General features: G+C 34.1%; 2 protein-coding genes and 1 long non-coding RNA gene across 4 annotated transcripts; 2 read left to right on the forward strand and 1 right to left on the reverse strand.

The window, feature by feature from the left end:
• Positions 1-437: 437 nt before the first annotated feature.
• LOC134239884 (uncharacterized) lies at positions 438-11,848 on the reverse strand. Of its 2 annotated transcripts, none has more exons than XM_062722009.1 (7): positions 11,753-11,848; positions 6,188-6,291; positions 2,342-2,415; positions 2,039-2,179; positions 1,816-1,930; positions 1,518-1,599; positions 438-679 (listed from the first exon to the last, which is right to left on the reverse strand). In XM_062722009.1, exons 2-7 carry the CDS (start codon positions 6,272-6,274, stop codon positions 570-572), a joined length of 609 nt encoding a protein of 202 aa, XP_062577993.1. In that variant the 5' UTR covers positions 6,275-6,291; positions 11,753-11,848; the 3' UTR covers positions 438-569. The 2 variants fall into 2 exon arrangements, with proteins under 2 accessions (XP_062577993.1, XP_062577994.1); XM_062722010.1 differs by lacking the exon at positions 11,753-11,848 and adding an exon at positions 11,413-11,459.
• A 35-nt stretch (positions 11,849-11,883) lies between these two features.
• LOC134239883 (uncharacterized) lies at positions 11,884-19,251 on the forward strand. The gene is made up of 5 exons (XM_062722008.1): positions 11,884-12,069; positions 14,628-14,921; positions 15,077-15,208; positions 15,861-16,001; positions 17,411-19,251. Exons 1-5 carry the CDS (start codon positions 12,012-12,014, stop codon positions 18,451-18,453), a joined length of 1,668 nt encoding a protein of 555 aa, XP_062577992.1. The 5' UTR covers positions 11,884-12,011; the 3' UTR covers positions 18,454-19,251.
• LOC134239891 (uncharacterized) lies at positions 12,162-13,078 on the forward strand. Its single transcript, XR_009986318.1, has 3 exons — positions 12,162-12,304; positions 12,352-12,489; positions 12,901-13,078. It is a non-coding gene; the product is annotated as an uncharacterized LOC134239891 (long non-coding RNA).

Raw genomic sequence — 19,251 nt, forward strand, 5'->3', positions numbered from 1 at the left:
ACACCAATCCCCGCTACCATCCCACCGCCCCATTTTTGTTTCAGCATAGTGAAAAAGCGGGTAATGTCGTAATACAAATTTAAGAACAAATAATATAACAAAATGTAAAAAATAACATTTATTTTAATTTTGGCTTGAATTCAACAAAACTACCTGTATATATCTAAGAACATTTCTGTACAAGAAATAAAATTCATGGTATTTTATTTTATTTTAATAACAGTAAGTTCAAAAAACACTAATGTTTTATAAAAAAAAATGTATGAAAGCACTATAAAAATCTGGCTGACTGTCTTACGATAGAAAAGGTAAAATCTGTGCACAAAAGTTACATACAAAACAGAACAGGAAAATACAAATTTACGGAAACACTATGAAATGACGAATAGTTTTAATTTAAAACGTTAAAACAAATGCATGCACACTTGCTGTTTACGTTTATGATTTGTATCTTGGTCGACTTCTCTGAAATGGAAGTAACAAAACGTACATATTCTACAGATAATATTGCACAACACTTGTGGATGGATTTCGGCCTCTGTACCCGGACAGACCTATCCTGCGTCAGTCTAGAACTGCTTGGCTTCGTACATAACGTCCGTCCTTATTGCGTACTTCCGGCCCTTTATCAGTTCCGATCCCTCGTGAAGGATGTCATGTTGGAAAATCAAAACTGAGCCTGCGAACGTGGATAGATGATATATTAAGAATTAGTTATCAAACTAGATACTTTTAGTTCCACAAATTAGGCATCATTTGTAATTTGTTTTGAGTTCTTCAATATTACCAATCCATAAGTTGAAAAATAAAAATAGACTACATGTAAATCAATGCTTTGTCTCTAGGCGCATTAATTCTTTTTTAAAGAATTTAGGTTTTATGTAAATACAAGTATTCCGTCTCATGATATTTTTTTTGTTAAGATTTTAATCCATCCTCCTATAGTCCGAAAATCCGACGTTTTCCATATGCTTTTGATATTTTACGTGCCAGGAAAACTTCAGAACAGGCGCCATTAGAAAAACCAGAAATTTGCCGCTTCGAACCTGAGTACATTTCGATAGGCTTGCAAACCAAAATAAATGCCGAAACCAAGAGCACAATGCTTCTAGTACTCACCAACATCGATGAAAAAGAAAACATCACTCCGCATTTCCGTTACAGGACTTACAAGATTTTTAAAAAAATGCACGAGATGAAGACAAATCTCGACAGCCTGATAAAATGTTTTCATCGCTTGTATATTTTATTAATAAACCATAAAAATGATATTGGTAAGTACTGAAAGTATTGTACTGTTGATAACTTGTGATTTTTACATTTAATTCGGTTTCAAGTATTTAAAATCAACCAGAGAATGCCCCTCCAGTTGGAGGCGGCGAATTCCGAGTTCGTAATGTCACGGGTTCTAACGTTTTCCAGGCACGTAAAACATCAAAATCGTTAAAAAGCCTGGAAAACTCAGATATTTCGGACTAATCCTTACATAGTTACAGTAAAATTTAAAAGTATTTTACCAGTTTTGGGTACCACTTCCACTCCGCTATCTTTTTCCCCTGAATAACTGTCTAAAAATGTTGTACTGCCTCCTTCAAATCCCTACTCATTTTTTAAATAGAAAGATTTAGAAAAGAAAATTATGAATAAATAATTAAAATTCAGATCCTCGCGGTTTTTTTTTATCTAGCTGCAGAACTGTACATTATTGTACCTCTCCGAAAAAATATATTGACAGACCGGAGATCTCTCCGGTCTGTCAATATATATATATATATATTTTCGGAGAGCTACAGTTCTGCAGCTATTTTTACCCACCTCGTTGAGATAGATTTGGACGGTGACGTAACTTCTCTCTCCACTGTCTCTGATATAGGAGCCGTCCAAGTGAGGTTTGAAATATTCACCAGGGTCATACCGCAAAAACCGTAACCTACATATAAACAATACAAATTTTACCCTTGGAAAATACCGCTTTGAATTACTGAAAAGAGTCTGAAAATATTAATTTTATTTCTTCTAAGGCAGTGAATGTACGAACCTTTCATTCAGTTCTACAAGTTTTCTTCCTTTCCATTTTTCTGGTAGGAACTTCCTGATTCTTCCCAGAATTCTTTCTGCTTCCTCTTTCGAGTCCCAGATATTTCTAGAACTGTTTCTTACATCAGTAGCCTTAACTTGTCTTTTTTTTTTTTTTTTAAGGAAAAAAGATACTACATGTATTAATCACACAGCAAAAGTTTCTAAAATATTCATACCGAATGGTAAAAAACTTGACATTTATAATGTAAAAATAATGATCCAATGGGATAATGACTATATAACTAGATGAACAAATTTCTACCTTCCCCCGCCGACATTGACTAAGGCCAGTTCATATCCTCTCTTCTCCGAATCTTTTATATATTTCTCACACTCCTATTGAATAGAAAAAAAAACCCAAAAATTAAAAGTACTTAAATATTTCGGGAATAAAAAGATCCTGTAAATTGCAGCAGCAAGCTCAACTATCAACAATTGAATTTACAAAGCAAGCCCAATTATCAACAACTGAATTTACAAAGCATGGTTCAAAGTTAGATATGACACTCGCGTTGCGCAGTGTGCCGGTGTAACGTTGAATATTGACCCGAGTTGAAAATTGACCCGGGGGTCATTTTTCAACGTTGAATATTGAACCGGGGTCATTTTTCAACGTTGAATATTGAGACCAAAAGTCGTTGAATTTATACCCGGGGTCATTTTTCAACAGCTTGATATTTTTTTTTCTTACACCTGATGACGTCAACAAGTTGAAAATTGACCCTGTTGAATATTGACCCCACCTCAAAGTTTGATCATTTTTTTTATCTGGGAAGTTGTTGTACGGGATTTATCAGTATCACTTTATTTATATTTCGGTTTCAATTTTTTCCCTTTTCAAGAATAATAGAAATAAACATACCATATACATACATGTACATTTTGAACAGTGCACGATTTCAGTTATTTTCAAGCATGACAACTTTATTTTTGATAATACTTTCCAAAATCCATGGCATCCACAAACAACTACAAAACAACGAATATATAGGGCATAAAACAAAAATCTTAAAAATCTGCAGTCTAGAAAGTAGCCCTATATATATATATTAATCAGGTGGGTGGAACATCCCATCTAGTCAAATTCAGTATAAAAATAACAAAATTTATAGCCTAAAAATTAGAATGAAACACATCGACGAAAATGATTCCAATGAAAGGTTATATTTGTGAAAAGAGCAATATAGCGACCATAGCATGTAACTAATGCTGACTTTAAATAAATTGTTGAAATCCCTGTAACAATTAACTTATTGTCTTGCTGTCAGTAGCCTGTCTCGGCTTGAAAATTGATCGCTTTCGGACCATAAACTTGAGAATGAGATTATTCTTATTCTAAAACATTCTTATTCTATGGAATGTGATTCCTATTTGATTACTTTAATTTCTATTCCATTATTTGTAATTTGTATTCGATAAATTGCTATTCCAATTACAGGAAATGTGACAATATGATTCATATATCATAAAATTTACATTTTTTTTCTCGAAAACACGCGTTTCCTATTCGATGTCATTAATATTTAAAACAATCAGTTGCTAGTCGCTAATTTTGTCATTCCTATTCGATAATTTTATTTTTTTTAATTCGATAATTATTTGGTTTATGTGCAATAAAGTTGTTGTTCGAAAACAAACTAGCATCCATTTCTGTTCGAAAAAATACGATTCCTATTCGATAAACTTTTCATCTTATTTACATAATTTTATCTCTATGATCTCCTATGCGATGTTTTTTTATTGCCATGATTGCATTCTGGGAAATATGACAAATTAAACTAGAATTGGTTGTAAACTTAATTAAATAGGAATGTAAAGTTTCACATTATTATCGAATATAAATCATTTTATCACATAGATTGACAAAACAAAATTTGAAAATTTTGGGAATAAGGCACAAGTTTTCTCTCTTCAAGACTTAGAGACTAGGGATCAGCATAAATTAAGCTGTTGTTGTTTAATATTGAATAAATGTGTTTCGTTTTATACATTGATGGAGTAATTATAGAGGATTAAGTTATTCAGAATTTTGTCTCGTATCAATTTTTGACAAAGGTTTCCAATATGTTTTAATATAAAGCACATGTAGATCCTAATTCAAGACTTCAAGGCATTGTTACGTCTCATACAAGTTGTAGTAAATTTCTTTTCAGAAACATCAAGTCATACTCTGTATTATCTTTGAGAAATCAGTACTATTTCTGTTTTTACCAAAAATTATCTCCATTTTAACACTTGTTCTATGACAAAACTAGGCAGGAGGGGGGGGGGGATGTCACTCACTTTAATGAAATTTTCTAAAAGGACTCCTGCAATATAGCATATGATCACAAGAAAAAAAAAATAAAGTCAGTATGCATTTCAGATTCTATGAATAGTAACTCAAGTCTTTATGCTGTTATATACTTAATCATGTGATCAAGTCAGAGAGCTTAGAATAAAAGGTGATATCACCTATTTGAATAAGTGCTATCACCTATTTGAATAAGTGCTTTCACCTATTCGTAAAGGTGATATAACCTATTTGAGTTTCTTACAACAGTCAATAATGAATGCTCCCTGTAATTAATAGATTACCACTGGAACCAAGAAAATTCGGACTACCCGGTTTTCATGCGTTTTCTACGATTTTCTTGTTGTTAACATCATATATAAGTGAAATCAATTAATTTGTAAAAAAAAAAAAAAAAAAAAAAAAAAACTACAGCTGTTCGGCGGGAAAAGGAGATATCACCAATTCGAAAAGGCGATATCACCTTTTCGAATTGGTGATATCACAAATGAATTCAAATCAAAAAGGTTATATCATCTATTGGAACAGGTGATATCACTTATTCAAATAGGGGATATTACTTTTTGCAGTAAATACCAAAACGGGGCCTCATACCTATGAATTAAGTCACAGTAGTGAAAACCCAATCATAAATATGTGTTTTTATGCTGTTGAATTTTGAACCGGTTTCATGATCAAAATTCCACGACCCGGCTCAGTTTTCAACGGATTAAGGTCTAAATTCAACACCTTTAGTCTCAGTATTCAACGTTGAAAAATGACCCCCGGGTCAATTTTCAACCCGGGTCAAAGTTCAACGTTACACCGGTTAGTCGCGGGTTCAAATCCAACTGTGGTCCGACGTGGAGGCCGGTCCTTCGGATTAGACCGTTTACACCGAGGTCCCGTGTCAAAGTACGTGTTGGCACGAAAAAGATCCCTCACTGCCTAGTGGCACTAAGCGATGAGTATATGTCCTAGAGCTGCCGACAAGTGGCTCAATATAAGGACAAAAAAGGAAATTCAGAATTTATCATTTAATGTTTGATATCCAGACATGATATTTTTACTCGTGAAACATCACAAACTGATCATGTCTATAGATATATTTACCTTATGCTATTATAATTCTTTGACGAATAATTTCAATCTTTGCGTCATTGTTTCGATTTGTGCATGGAGATTTTACATAAGGTAAAAGCTAATTTAGCATAGAGTAATTTTAAATGAAATATCAACGAGCTTTTGGTAAAAATTGAGATTTAACTTTTCATTTCTTAGTTGTTGCACAATATGCATTTTGCTCGCCTTGTTCCACTGCCCACCTTCTATGTTTAAGGAATCACTGTCTATAGTTAGTATAGTATGTCAGGTCATCAGTCATAGTGGGGAACGAGGGATAATTTGCATTGATGTCCCTGGCATATTAATTTATACTAGCTAGACAGTGAATTCTTATGTTTCATTTCATTGTGGAATAAAATTATAGATACAGAATTTTAAAAATGTAGATATATAGATTTGAATTACTCCCATATCAAATTCAGTAGTCCTCGCCCACAGACGTCAAACACAAAGACAGCCGCACAAGATTTACATGCATGTTTGGCCTCCTTATAGAGTCAGACACAAAGACAGACGCGCACGAGATTTACATGCGTATTAGGCCTCCTTAGCTCCTATCCTATAACCCATCATTCTGCCTAATTTACATTCCGGTAGAATTATCAAGAAATCAACTCCATTAACTTTCAAAGAGACATCAAAGAGAAAACAAATACATGTAGAAATAGAAATGTATATTTATTAGCCTGTAGGTTTATTTTAAAAACTCACTTCTTCCGTAAACACATTATATAGAACAAAGGCGAGCCTTCCTTGAGAGATGTCGGGTAATTTGACGTCCTCTTTGGTGATTTCCATATTCCTATCGGAAAGTCCTACAAAGGCAGGGGTTTGTAAATGAAATATATGGAAATAAAGAAGATTATTTATTTATCACAAATCCATTCAAACAATACAAATAAAGAGCAGAGAAACATGGACTCCGCAACCACCAGATGTGGGATCAGGCCTGGGGGCCATAAAACTTAGACGAGCTCACTTTTGATCTAAGTCTCACTTTTCCCTTATTAATTCCTTTGGAAAAAGTGAGACTGAGATCAAAAGTGAGATCGTCTAAGTTTTATGGCCCCCAGGCCAGGTGTCATGGAGGAGTGAGCGAACCTACCTTAAGTACCAATGACCCTCTATAAATATACATGAATTATAGAATATTGAAAACGAACTTCAGTCTCGAAAATTATTTGCTGAATTTATTTAAAGATTTAAGAATTACACAGTGTTTAAAATTCACTAAGGAGTTCTACTTCAAGCATATATTCAACCTCATATTATTATTAACCCATTTTACAAAAGGACTTGTGACTAAAACCAAAATATTTGGTGGATTGTATACGTTGGCACTTTGTATACTTTTTCCTGTTTAAAATTGCTTTTTAAAAAATGGTTTTCGTAATTCTTTATAAAAAGATAAAAAACATTTAATTTTCTTCAAATTGATCTGTAAAAGAAAGTTCTTCACATTGACAAGGAAAAATTTTGGTACTAGTCTATAAAACTTTTGTAAAATGGGGTGGGTGGGGGCTGTATGAAAGTAAAACAACTTTGACAAGAACACCATATATCTTGTTTCCTACGAAACCATATACATGTAGCAAGCTGTAAAAAATTATAAAATACTTCCGTGATGGTCCTGTTTTTAATTTCTCTCCGGAGAAGTTGACAATCTCAGGATGTAGGCCTAATATCATATTATATGTATTATATTATAAATTATATATATTTTAGTTATTACATTTCCGATTTAACAAAATGACCTGGACAAAAACAGTTGTCTGCATGCTTTTCAAAAACTTTAACCTTGGTCATGGCTTTTGAATGAGAAGGTATACATTGTAGGGCTTTCACATGAATATTACCCGTCAAAAGCCTTTCTAAATACAATATGATTTTCGACCTATAAAACGTAAAATGTTATTTTTTCTTATAATTTTTTGATTGAGAAGAGATTCATGTAGGGCTTCTTATTTGATGTGCACTTCTTGTGACAAAATATTTCCGAGCATGCTACGATTTCTAACCCTTGACCTGTACCTTCATGTTTGACCTATTTTTCATAAAATCAACTTTGGTGAAAACTTTTGAATGGCATATGATAGGGCGTTCAAATTTGACACTATAATGCATAAATTATGACATATCACCCATAAAGACACAGCATTGGCGTCGGAAGCAAATTGAAAGGGGGGGGGCTAAGTAGAGAAAAAAAAAATCAAACCTACAAAAAAACTTAACAAGAAAAAAAAAAGGATAATGTGTCCATAGATTAAACCTGGTGGGGGTGGGGGGCTAATCCTACTCCCCGATGTTAAATGCCTATATTATCTTGATTATGGTTTGTCTTTGCAAAAATAGTGGGGGTTAAGCCCCCCCCCCCTCCCCCGGTTCCGACGCCTATGCACCGAAAGCGGGGGGAAAAAGTTCTTTGAATTTACTTGATACATCTGTTTCAAATCGTCTTTTCTTCTGTTTACATACGTGTACTTTGTATTATAAACATGTAATGACTGTATATGGGTATTTGCAATGATTAAATAGAACAGAACAGAACATTTTATTTCTAATTTAGAGCCCATAACAGACAAGTATGAGATTGTTACAATAATAAGGAAAAGATTTAAGCAATAAACAACGTTATTCAGTGAACATGGCGTTATGAATAGCAATTGCTCTGCTGGCTACTCCAGCATGCTAGAGGTTCACGGCGAGATACTTTTGACTTGGCGCCGCGTAACGTATATCATAGGCGCTCCCCATGTAATTCTGTAAATGACGTATGATAAGTATATATAGGTCTACCCCTCTATACTATAAAATATCCAAGGCCTGCAACTGGGCGCCATTGTGGATTTCGCCTGGGACCTCTGACTGACTTACTTTAAGGGTTTCTGGGGTATACTGGGCTGGTTATCAGCATCGGGTACTCTAATTTATTGAAATAAAATATTTGCAAACTTTTATCCAGCACCATTCCGTTGCTTTCTCTTGTTTTCAAACATTTCTCTATTACACCGTCACACTTAGCTGATCTCGGCCGGAAGAAGTCGATTTCGTCGATTTTCAACAACTCGTACGAAAATAACTTTCGGAAGTTTGACAATATTTAGTGGAGAAAATACATAGGCGCTTGGTTTCAGGATGGTGTATTTTGTGTATTATGTGTTTTTTGGTTTGTCTGAATACCCTGATTAATATAAAAATGAAAACTCGCTGAAATTAGCACGTTTTAAAAATGTCATGTGTACAGTATATATACTCTCATAGGCACGTACATGTAGCATTGTTTTTTAAAGTGGGGGGGGGGGGGGGCAGCCAGAGAAATTTTTTACCTGAACCTGTAATAAGTTGACAAGCCAAAAAAAAAAACCGCTCAAACACGAAAATCCTATTTCGGGGGGTGGGGGGGGGGGGGGGTAGTGGTCAAATTTCTTCAAAGCCAACTTCCTTTCACTTTCATTTTTTTTCCCCATACAATACTAGTACATTTTCCTTCATTTCACAATACTATGGTATGAGTGGGGGGGGGGCAACCAACCTTTCAAGGCACATTTTCAATAGTAAAGGTAATGTTGGGAAAAAAGTAGGGGCGGGCAGCCCCCCTCCCCCCCCCCCCCCCCCCCCTGTTGCTACATGCCTGTCTAGCTTATACGGACTTGTGTAGAGAAAATAAATCAGTTATAAAATCAGTACCTCCTACCGAGATAATATTTTTTTTATTTTCTCAAAGAGTATCACAGGGGCTTGTGTACAGAAACAAAAAAAAATGTACCCCAGAAAGAAAAAAAAAAACTCCGAGGAATATGACATTTTTAAAACGTGCTAATTTCAGCGAGTTTTCATTTTTATATTAATCAGGGTATTCAGACAAACCAAAAAACACATAATACACAAAATACACCATCCTGAAACCAAGCGCCTATGTATTTTCTCCACTAAACATTGTCAAACTTCCGAAAGTTATTTTCGTACGAGTTGTTGAAAATCGACGAAATCGACTTCTTCCGGCCGAGATCAGCTAAGTGTGACGGTGTAATAGAGAAATGTTTGAAAACAAGAGAAAGCAACGGAATGGTGCTGGATAAAAGTTTGCAAATATTTTATTTCAATAAATTAGAGTACCCGATGCTGATAACCAGCCCAGTATACCCCAGAAACCCTTAAAGTAAGTCAGTCAGAGGTCCCAGGCGAAATCCACAATGGCGCCCAGTTGCAGGCCTTGGATATTTTATAGTATAGAGGGGTAGACCTATATATACTTATCATACGTCATTTACAGAATTACATGGGGAGCGCCTATGACGTATATAAGGAGCGTAGGGACGTTAACCGAGGCTCTTACTTGTAGGAGTACTCTGCTGGCATATTCCATGATGCGCGCTAGCGCATCATGGAAAATATGCCAGCAGAGCAGTTGCTATTCATAATGCCATGTTCACTGAATAATCGTTGTTTATTACTTATATTTGCATTTTTTGATTTTTTAAAAGAATATCAGAGGAAATCCTGACTTACATAAGGACGCGGCTTCTTGTCTTCAGTAAAGAAAAATATACGGCTTTAAAATCAGTACACCTGATCAATGCTCCTTTTCTCTAATAAATCACAAACAATTTATAAAGTATTTTCCTCTCAAACACAGTTATCTGGATACAAGCAGTGCCGTCATCACATTCTCTTAATATTAATCTTTGTTTTGATGCAGTTGTGACGTCATCGATCAACGTTTGAAACCCTCTGACAAAAATCAATAATTTTACACTATGATGAAAGATTAGAATGCTTTTATAATGATTATTACGCCAGAATGCATTTCTATAATTATTTTTTTTTAGTTTTCTATTTATTTTTAATAGCTGAAATCATTCTTGAAATACATGTAGATATTATACACTTATCCAATGGGTGTTAGTGGGATAGCTCTTTTATCAAACCCGCGACAGAGAACTATTCCCCGAGGGCTTGCCCGAGGGGAATAGTTTCTGTCAAGGGTTTGATAAAAGAGCTATCCCACTCACACCCATTGGATAAGCGTTTTATTATACTGATGTATAATATAATTTCTGAGGTTTGAAATTTTTTGGAGTAAGATAATACTGCAAGAATAATTTGAAAACCTGATGACGTCACAATGCTACTGAAGTCATTATGACATCATCAGTCAATAGATTTATTGCTTGAAATCAAAATTGGAGGCAAAAATTGCATGAAAATTTTCCGAGGGTGGATAGCAAAAACTATACCCCGGGGTATAGCCTTGCTATGCGTGAACTATAAAAGATAGCTATTTTACCTTCTGAACTTTATATAGGAAACATTTTAACAGAAGTATAATAAACTAGTTTAAAAGAATTCTCCTTCTGAATGTTATTATACCCAAGTGTAAAGAGTTATCGTTCTTTGTACAAATATGTATGATACGAAAAAATAAAAATATGGCAGTTCTAAAATTTTTTAAAAAGTTTTCTTATACAATTAAATACATTGACCAAAATTAAATTTTTAAAGATATAAATCAGCAATTTTAAATAATCTGAATTTATTTTTTTTTTTTCAAAGAATATTATTAAAAACTTATATTGAATCCTCTTACAAAATATTTCATATATATACTTCTTAACACCTATAACAAGTGTAGTAGAGTTTGTTCTCCACGAGTGTGATAGAGCAATTGCACTCATAGCAGAAGCAATTGCGTCTATAGCACTGTGAACGCAGTTGGAGTCTGCATGTTCAAAGTGGGAAAAGACTAATGCTACTATAACATGTTATCATTTATAAATTTGCCCACAAAATTAATTTAAGATTAAATGTACTTTCTTTTTGTCCTTTTTGAGGGCCTTTAAATATTAATAATTAATGAAATTGGTCAATAAACGAATTGAAAAATTGGTGATAAAAGAATTGAAAAATAATGTCATATATAACTATTGAAAACTCACCCCTGTATCCGGTATTAATATTCTACTTGAATAGTTTTTAAGTTAAACATATATATATAGTGTGCTGGAAATCATGTCTATTTATAGATCTCAAATCAGGATGAGACATAAAAAATATAAACAACAATCGTTTATACATTTATTCCATTTTAAGCTAATGAGCTGTGTCAAAACATTACATTATTTATAGATGAAAATTTTGATACAAGTAAATTAAAGTGTTCCCAACATCAACAGATCAATGGATTTTATCTTGACCTGGAAATTCTTCTTCCATAATCACTGAACAGGTGAAGGACAGCTACTACAACATTGTCTCACTAATTAAAATAATACATACCTTCTTTCGTGTTATTACCGAGTATCCAGGAAAAATAAAGTAATCATAATTAATGTTGATTGCTTCAACCGGCACCACAAGACTGAAAGAAGAGTCCTACTTTTACCCTGTCCTATTTATTTCCAACTGCTCGCTAGAGGTCGCAATTGATATAACTTCCGTTATTTGGTGGATTGTGATTTACATCGACATGAGTCATGACCATGATTAAAAACAGAGACCACATTAACAAGAGAAGATTAAGAAAGAAAAGCAAGATATGACAGTACACACAAGTGTTCTTCTTTTGTTTGTACTCTGGACTCATGTTCTTCATGGTAAATATGACACAGACTTCAACTTCAAGCTAGGAACATGATGCAAACTAGTCCGAAAAATCTGACGTTTTCCTGGCTTTTTTACGATTTTTCATACATGTTAACCTATTGTGATGAAAAATAGGGAGATTCAGACCTCAAAAGCGGTAGCATTGCGCGCGCGTTGTTTAACGCTTGGATTATCGATATCTTTCATGTAATATACATGTATATTATAAGCCTTAAATGAAATCAGGTACCTACACTAATTAATCTTAAATATTAAGCCTTAAATGAAATCAGGTACCTACACTAATTAATCTTAAATATCAACAGCAAAGAAGAAGACAGAAACACCTTAAGTTTGACATAAGTTGTACAAATTCAAATATTTTTCATGCTCATCATTTTGCTTGGATTGGCTGCTTTACTTAGCCTTTAGTTAGAATAATCTAACTGTGTCTCGGTACAAGCCCTCACCACAGTTAGAATACCACCCATATACTCGTAATGTAGCAAAAAATTGCAGAATCGCAACGAAACGATTTTGAAGGATACAAACGGATTTGCACAGAAAATAACTTATAAATTAATCAAAACAAACCTTTTTGAGATTGCTTATGCCTTTTATCCCAAAAAATAATCCATATAAATACGTAAATCCAATTAATTTTCCCAACGTTTTTCTCTCCATTCAAATGTTTACATTCGGAACTCTCTAGATTGTTCCTAGTAAATGCACTATGCGGGTTATTCTTTTTGCTACATTACGAATACACGGAACGAATTCTATCGTTAAACCGGGTCCGTAGGACAATATCATTTTAATGATAGAACATTCTATCTACTTAGCCTTTTGAAGAGTGATCTTTGCTGATATAGCCTAGAAGCAATAATTCTGAATGTTCATTCAGTTTTTAAACAAAACAAATGATGACATGGTTTAATCTAGATCTAAAACAAGTTCCTATCTTTCGTTATATAAATCAGATTTCCCGCGATGATCGAAAACGAAAGTAGAGATGTGCCACATGGCCATGGCTTGGTCAATCGAGTGAGTTCTATTGACTTTATTGATAAAGTTGTGAGCTTCTGTGCTTTTAAAGACGATGTCAAATGTTTTCATCTAATTCTTATATCTCCTTTTTCATGGCAGGGATGTTGATTAATTTATCGTAACCAATGTAATCACTGGTAGTCTTGTGTTGTTGTCGTTGTCAAATCCGTGCTTGAAATCTATGTACAAAAAAATATTCCAACAAATCACGCGATATCTAGCGAGATTTTATGAGAGTGGCTTCAAAAATGGATACCCAAGCGAACCAAAAATACTTTAGAGGCAGCTTTTGTAGAAAAGCGGTAGATTTCTGAATTAAATCGGTAGGCGGGAGATGGAGTGAAAAAGCGGTAGACTCCCGCCTAAATCGGGAGAGTTAACGTGTATGGATTTTTATATTTTACATGCCAGGAAAAATGGCATGTAAAATATAAAAATCGTAAAAAAGCCAGGAAAACGTCAGATTTTTCGGACTAGATGCAAACTGACAAACCTTGCACATAAAATTTAATTAAAATATATTACAAACTGGATTTTATAATTAATTTTTACATTTACTTAGTCACGTAGACTCCGACATAATCTAAACTAAATCTGCATTATATGGGACGTTTAAAAATGAGTTTTTATTACAATACTATAAAATAACATTAAAGGTACTTGGACACAGATTTGAAGTTAATATTTTTTCTATAATATTACGACTAATATATTTTAATAACATTTCACACAAAAATTAATTAAAAATCTTATTTCGTTTGAAAGTTATTAAAATTTTAATTTTATTGGTGCGTTTGATTGACACATCTTTGCACTTTCACAAATTTTAACTTTATTCTTAATCCTTAGGAAAATTGACATTCTTGTTGTTTATTAATGAGAAATATCAATACTATAATCCAGAAAATTCAGAGTAGACATGTTCGAAAGCAAAACAAACACACAATATATTGTCAGTCCGTGTAGTTGTTGTGAGCAGACTTTGGCGATTAAACGCACCCGGTGAACCAAAACACCAAACAATAACAAAGCTTTCGCGCTGTTTACAAAAACTGTGTACATAACACGAGTGTGCTCGATTTGCTAATCTTTGTACACAACGGAATGACGATACTTGTGAAGGAGTTTTGCTTTCTAACATTTTTACTCTAAATAAAATTATTTTCCGGATTTAAGTTTTAATGTTTCTCATTAATACACAACAAGATTGCCACTTTTCCTAAGGATTAAGAATGAAGTTAAAAATTGTGAAAGTGAAAGGATGAGTCAATCAAACCCGCCAAAAAATTAAAAGTTTTAATAACTTTTAAATGAAATAAGATTTTTAATTAATTTTTGTGTGAAATGCTATTAAAATATATAATTCATGATATTATACAGAAAAAATTAACTTCAAATCTGTGTCCAAGTACCTTTAATAGAGTAAAAATGGTATTTTAACATTAACATTCAAACTGCCAGAGCTTCTCTCAGTTTTTGTTATAATCCATGTCTTTATCATGTTAATGATGTAAATTAACAGTATTGACCCAGAGCTACCCAATCATCCACCCCAGCCAAAGCATAGAGGTGGAGGAGGGGCAGAATCTGGAGGTGCGGTGCAGCATCGGCACCACAGAGGGGCCACCTAAAGCCCTGTACTGGAGGGGAGTGTGGAAGTCTGAGGAAGAGATCCATCAGCAGTGGACAGATAACTTCACACGAACCCTGGTCCTCAGGAACATCACAGGAAAAGATGCTGGCATCTACCAGTGTTTCTACAACAGCTCCACAGTACAAACAAAGAAAGGGCTATCCATCCGAGTTATTTCAAAATGTAAGGAATTAATATAGAGGTTGTCTAAAAATATTTTAATTTATGCAGATAAACATTTATAGAGATCATCTCATCTGTATATGTTGAAAACCTTGAAATGACAAATGCTTTAATCCTTAAGTGACATAATTATTCTTTTTATGGTGGATTTTCAGTGGCAACAGGTGCTCGATGCCATAGTAAAGAGTTTCTGTGCGAGACCAGTGGAGTCTGTATAACTATGGAGAAACGCTGCGACAAACAGGAAGACTGCACTGATGGTTCAGATGAAAGGAACTGCCAGTATGGTAGGTTATTGTAAATATTCGATTTAAAATTATGAAAAACTGTGCGAGTATAGCTAACTCATATGCAGAAAATACAGTTTAACTTAATTATCTCAAAAACTTATGTCTTGAATACCATTGGATATGTGTATGTAAATTGGAAGTTCCAACTCCTTTTTCTTTGCTTTTTTTTTTGTATCTCTATTGGGGTAACTCAAAGTCCTCAGATATCATGAGGATCTTAAAAGTTGGTCACATAGACTTTGGTTTGTTTATAGTTGCTATTCCCTTAATAATTATATAAGAATGTCAAAATAATGAGATTTGTCTGTAGTTGGTATTACCTCGGATATCAGGGAATGAGACAACAAGGGTTGTGTGTAGTTATTGTTGCTTTAGATAGCTAGGAAAATACATGCATTGGCTTAATGGCCTTAGTTCACAATTTGAAGTTATTAGTGGATAACATGTATAATTTCATATGTTGAATTTCATTTTAATTTTATATACAAATGCCATTCATCTGATGAAAATTTCAAGGATATTCAAACATATTTTATTGCAAAGAATAAATCGGATTGGGAAACAAGCAAAGTTTTAATATATCCACTTCTTTTCTATGTACCGTACATATGAATATAGATTTATATAGAAAATTTTTCTTTATTTTTAGCTAAATGCTTGGACATGTTTATCTGTCAGAACCAGCACTGTATCAACAAGACACTGGTCTGTGACAGTCTCCATATCAACCACTGCGGGGATTGGTCTGATGAATACTGTCTCATCACAGACTATCAGTTCCCCAAAACAGGTAACTAATCACATCACAGACTATCAGTTCCCCAAAACAGGTAACCAATCACATCACAGACTATCAGTTCCCCAAAACAGGTAACCAATCACATCACAGACTATCAGTTCCCCAAAACAGGTAACTAGATATGTGACAGACTATTAGTTCCCCAAAACAGGTAAATAGTCACATCACACACTATCAGTTCCCCAAAACAGGTAACTAGATACAGGGTGTTTCACAATATATGTCACACATATAAATGGGCATAATCTGAATATCGAACATGATACCAAAAAAAACCAAAGCACTAAAGTTAAGCACATTGATCTAAAATTATTATGTTGCAAAATATATGGAAAATTATAATACACCAGGAAGTAACTGATGATATAATCAGTGATGTCATAATTTCAGCTTTTCTCAAAATTGCGTAAAACTTGCAGCAAAAGATTGTTGTAATTTTTTTAATATAAAAACTATTTACGATATTTCATATATTTTACAGGGGGTGATGATAAAAAATAACTAGACCAGAAATTACAGTCTAATTTTTTTATATTAAGAATAATTAGAGGGTTTAAATTAAATTATAATGTAAAGATGAAAGACAGTTAAACCCTGCCTCCTCTTCACCCTACCCTACCCCACCCCCAAAATATCAAGAAGAGATGAGAACAATATCAGAGTGAAGTCAATCATTGAGAAAACCTCATGAAAGTCAGATCTGAGTTTAGGAAGATGGGTTGTAACAATGCCAGTAAGTGTATCAAGAGTATTTCGAAATCTTAAATTTCAGTTAAGGATGTCTGCATACAAGATTTCAACGTTTAAAGTTAAATGACATTCAGAGCCGGGGTAAAAGTTTGCAAGATTGACTGAAAGGAAGAGCGAAAGAAGTGGACACCAATTAACACATACTGGTAGTTCTGAAACGACACATTTATTTAAATAAACTTCAAATAAAAATAGATATGCACTTTGGGGGTTCTAAAAAGCCAGATATAAAACAAGAAAAGTCTCAGAAATCTTGAAAAACTTACAAAACAGTGATCAGAAATTTATAAACGTTAGTCTCTAAGTTATTTAGGACAATGTTGGGAAAACACTTCGAGATAAACATTTTAGGATTTGTTGCCATAGTAACTGAGGTGGTGGATTTTGGATAGTTCTGACTAAAAAAAAATAATTTTGAATATATGGCGATTAAAATGATATATAAAATGTGTATGTAGCTTTTGTTGTTATTTATCTATCTGTCTTTAGATGTGTGACATATATTGTGAAACACCCTGTATGTGACAGACTATCAGTTCTCTAAACAGATAACTAGTCACATGAAATATTTATTCATTCATATTTATTGATAATATGAATAAAATGAATACCTGGTACTAAGTATAAATAATTGATGCGTTTTATTGTAGAGGTGATTAATGCTACCACCAACCAGCCAAATGATGAGACCCAGATGTCCTGGCTCAAGACAACCGTCTACGCAGTGATTGGCTGTACGGTCGGCACCGTCCTGTTGATTTCAGTAATCGTTATTATCGTCTTCAGGTTCAGAATGAAGAGTTCACTCCGAAGCACGGAGAGGGCCCTCCGACGTTATCATATGACCGTGAACAGTAGAACACAGCAGGACAATAATCAGAATTCAATAGAAATGGACCCTTTCTTATCTTCATCAGCAACGTATGGAAACATCATTGTAAATGTGAATAATGGTGTACAATATATTCCTAGGAGTGACTTCTCGCCTATTGGGGTGCCTCCATCTTATTCTGATGTGGAGAGGGAGATGAATATTAATAGAGGATCTCCCCCTCCCACATACAGTACAATAGATAGAAACCCTCCCAGGGAGGTTATAAACTTCAACAATTACATTATACATGACTCTTCCATTGCCAGTGCATGTGCCACTTGCTTGCCATCTTTATCTCGAGATTCTTCCATTTTATCAGAATCAGAACTTTGTGTACAACCAGCTAGACCCGTGAATAATTTGTGTAGTGATCAGCAAACAAGAGTTATGTCTAACACGTGTAGCGTGTCTGTGCAGACGACTAATGATGACTCGGAGGCTGGTGATGGACAGAGGGCAGCCATGTCCTGTCGATGCCAGGCTCTGTCTGTGCAGAATGGAGAAATTGTGTTAAGAGATTCAAACGCTTTAACAGAAGATCAGGAATCGGGTCAGTCACAAACCCCTCACACAGAATGTTCATCTTGTGTCAGGGTGTGTCAGCTGGATGTCCAGGGTGGTGCTATTGTATTGACCAGTCAACATTTAAACAGTGACCCAGTGAATAGAACATCTGAGGAAGGCCAGGAGGATAACAGAAATGATAGCGGCCTGGTTCCTCCCGAGTCGGGCCCTGCCCTGATACAAGTGGAGGGGGGAGAGATCGTACTGAGAGAGAATCCACCAACAATAAACTCATCATCGCAAGAAACGGGGTAACCCACCAAAACTGTAAAAATTAGCAAGCCACCAACAATACCTGCAACATTTTTAAAAACAGGGGAAGCAACCCACCAAATTAACTGCAGAAAAGAGAAAGCAACCCTCCAACGATGAAGAATATTTCCTTAGTCACAAAATTTAGTTGTCAAGGATAAGTCTGAAACTGACAAATCACAAATCAAAAATGTCACGGAAAATAGTTGGTTTACAGTATCTACAGCAACATTAAAGCAAACAGAGGGAACAATTCAGGAACTATAATTTCTAAATTACAGTTACGTGAAATAGAAGAAACAACCCATAGACAAATAATTGAAACATCTTGTAACAGATGGAGGCAAGTGTTTCAGCACAGCATTTTAATGTTCAGTATGGTGAAGTACTGAAGTAAAACATAGACATGATAATTAATGTGTCTCCTTAAAGCATTTGTACTGAAATGTATATAAGGTAAAAAATGGAAATAAAGAGTTTTTAAATGGGATAAAAATGGAAATGATAATTCTATTTGAAGAAAAGGTACATGTATTTGGAAATATTCAAATGGCTCTTTCAACACTAGTTTTTGAAAATGCCATATATTTTAGCCACCTGTGATATAGCAAAGTCAAATAAGTAAGTGAAATAGATATTGGTTGTATGATAATACCAGGTAGTGACTTTTGTCATTGTATTATGTTTATAGTATCATGAATGTAATTGTTGTTAACTTGTTAGAGATATATGTGTAGTTTAAATCACAAACAATTTTCATTTTTACAAAATTTGCTGAAATTTTCAAAGAACAAGTCTGTA

This window comes from Saccostrea cucullata, unplaced genomic scaffold, assembly GCF_032062105.1.
Source record: "Saccostrea cucullata isolate Sc308-1 unplaced genomic scaffold, CSIRO_AGI_Scuc_v1 ctg1056, whole genome shotgun sequence".
Taxonomy (NCBI): domain Eukaryota; kingdom Metazoa; phylum Mollusca; class Bivalvia; order Ostreida; family Ostreidae; genus Saccostrea; species Saccostrea cuccullata.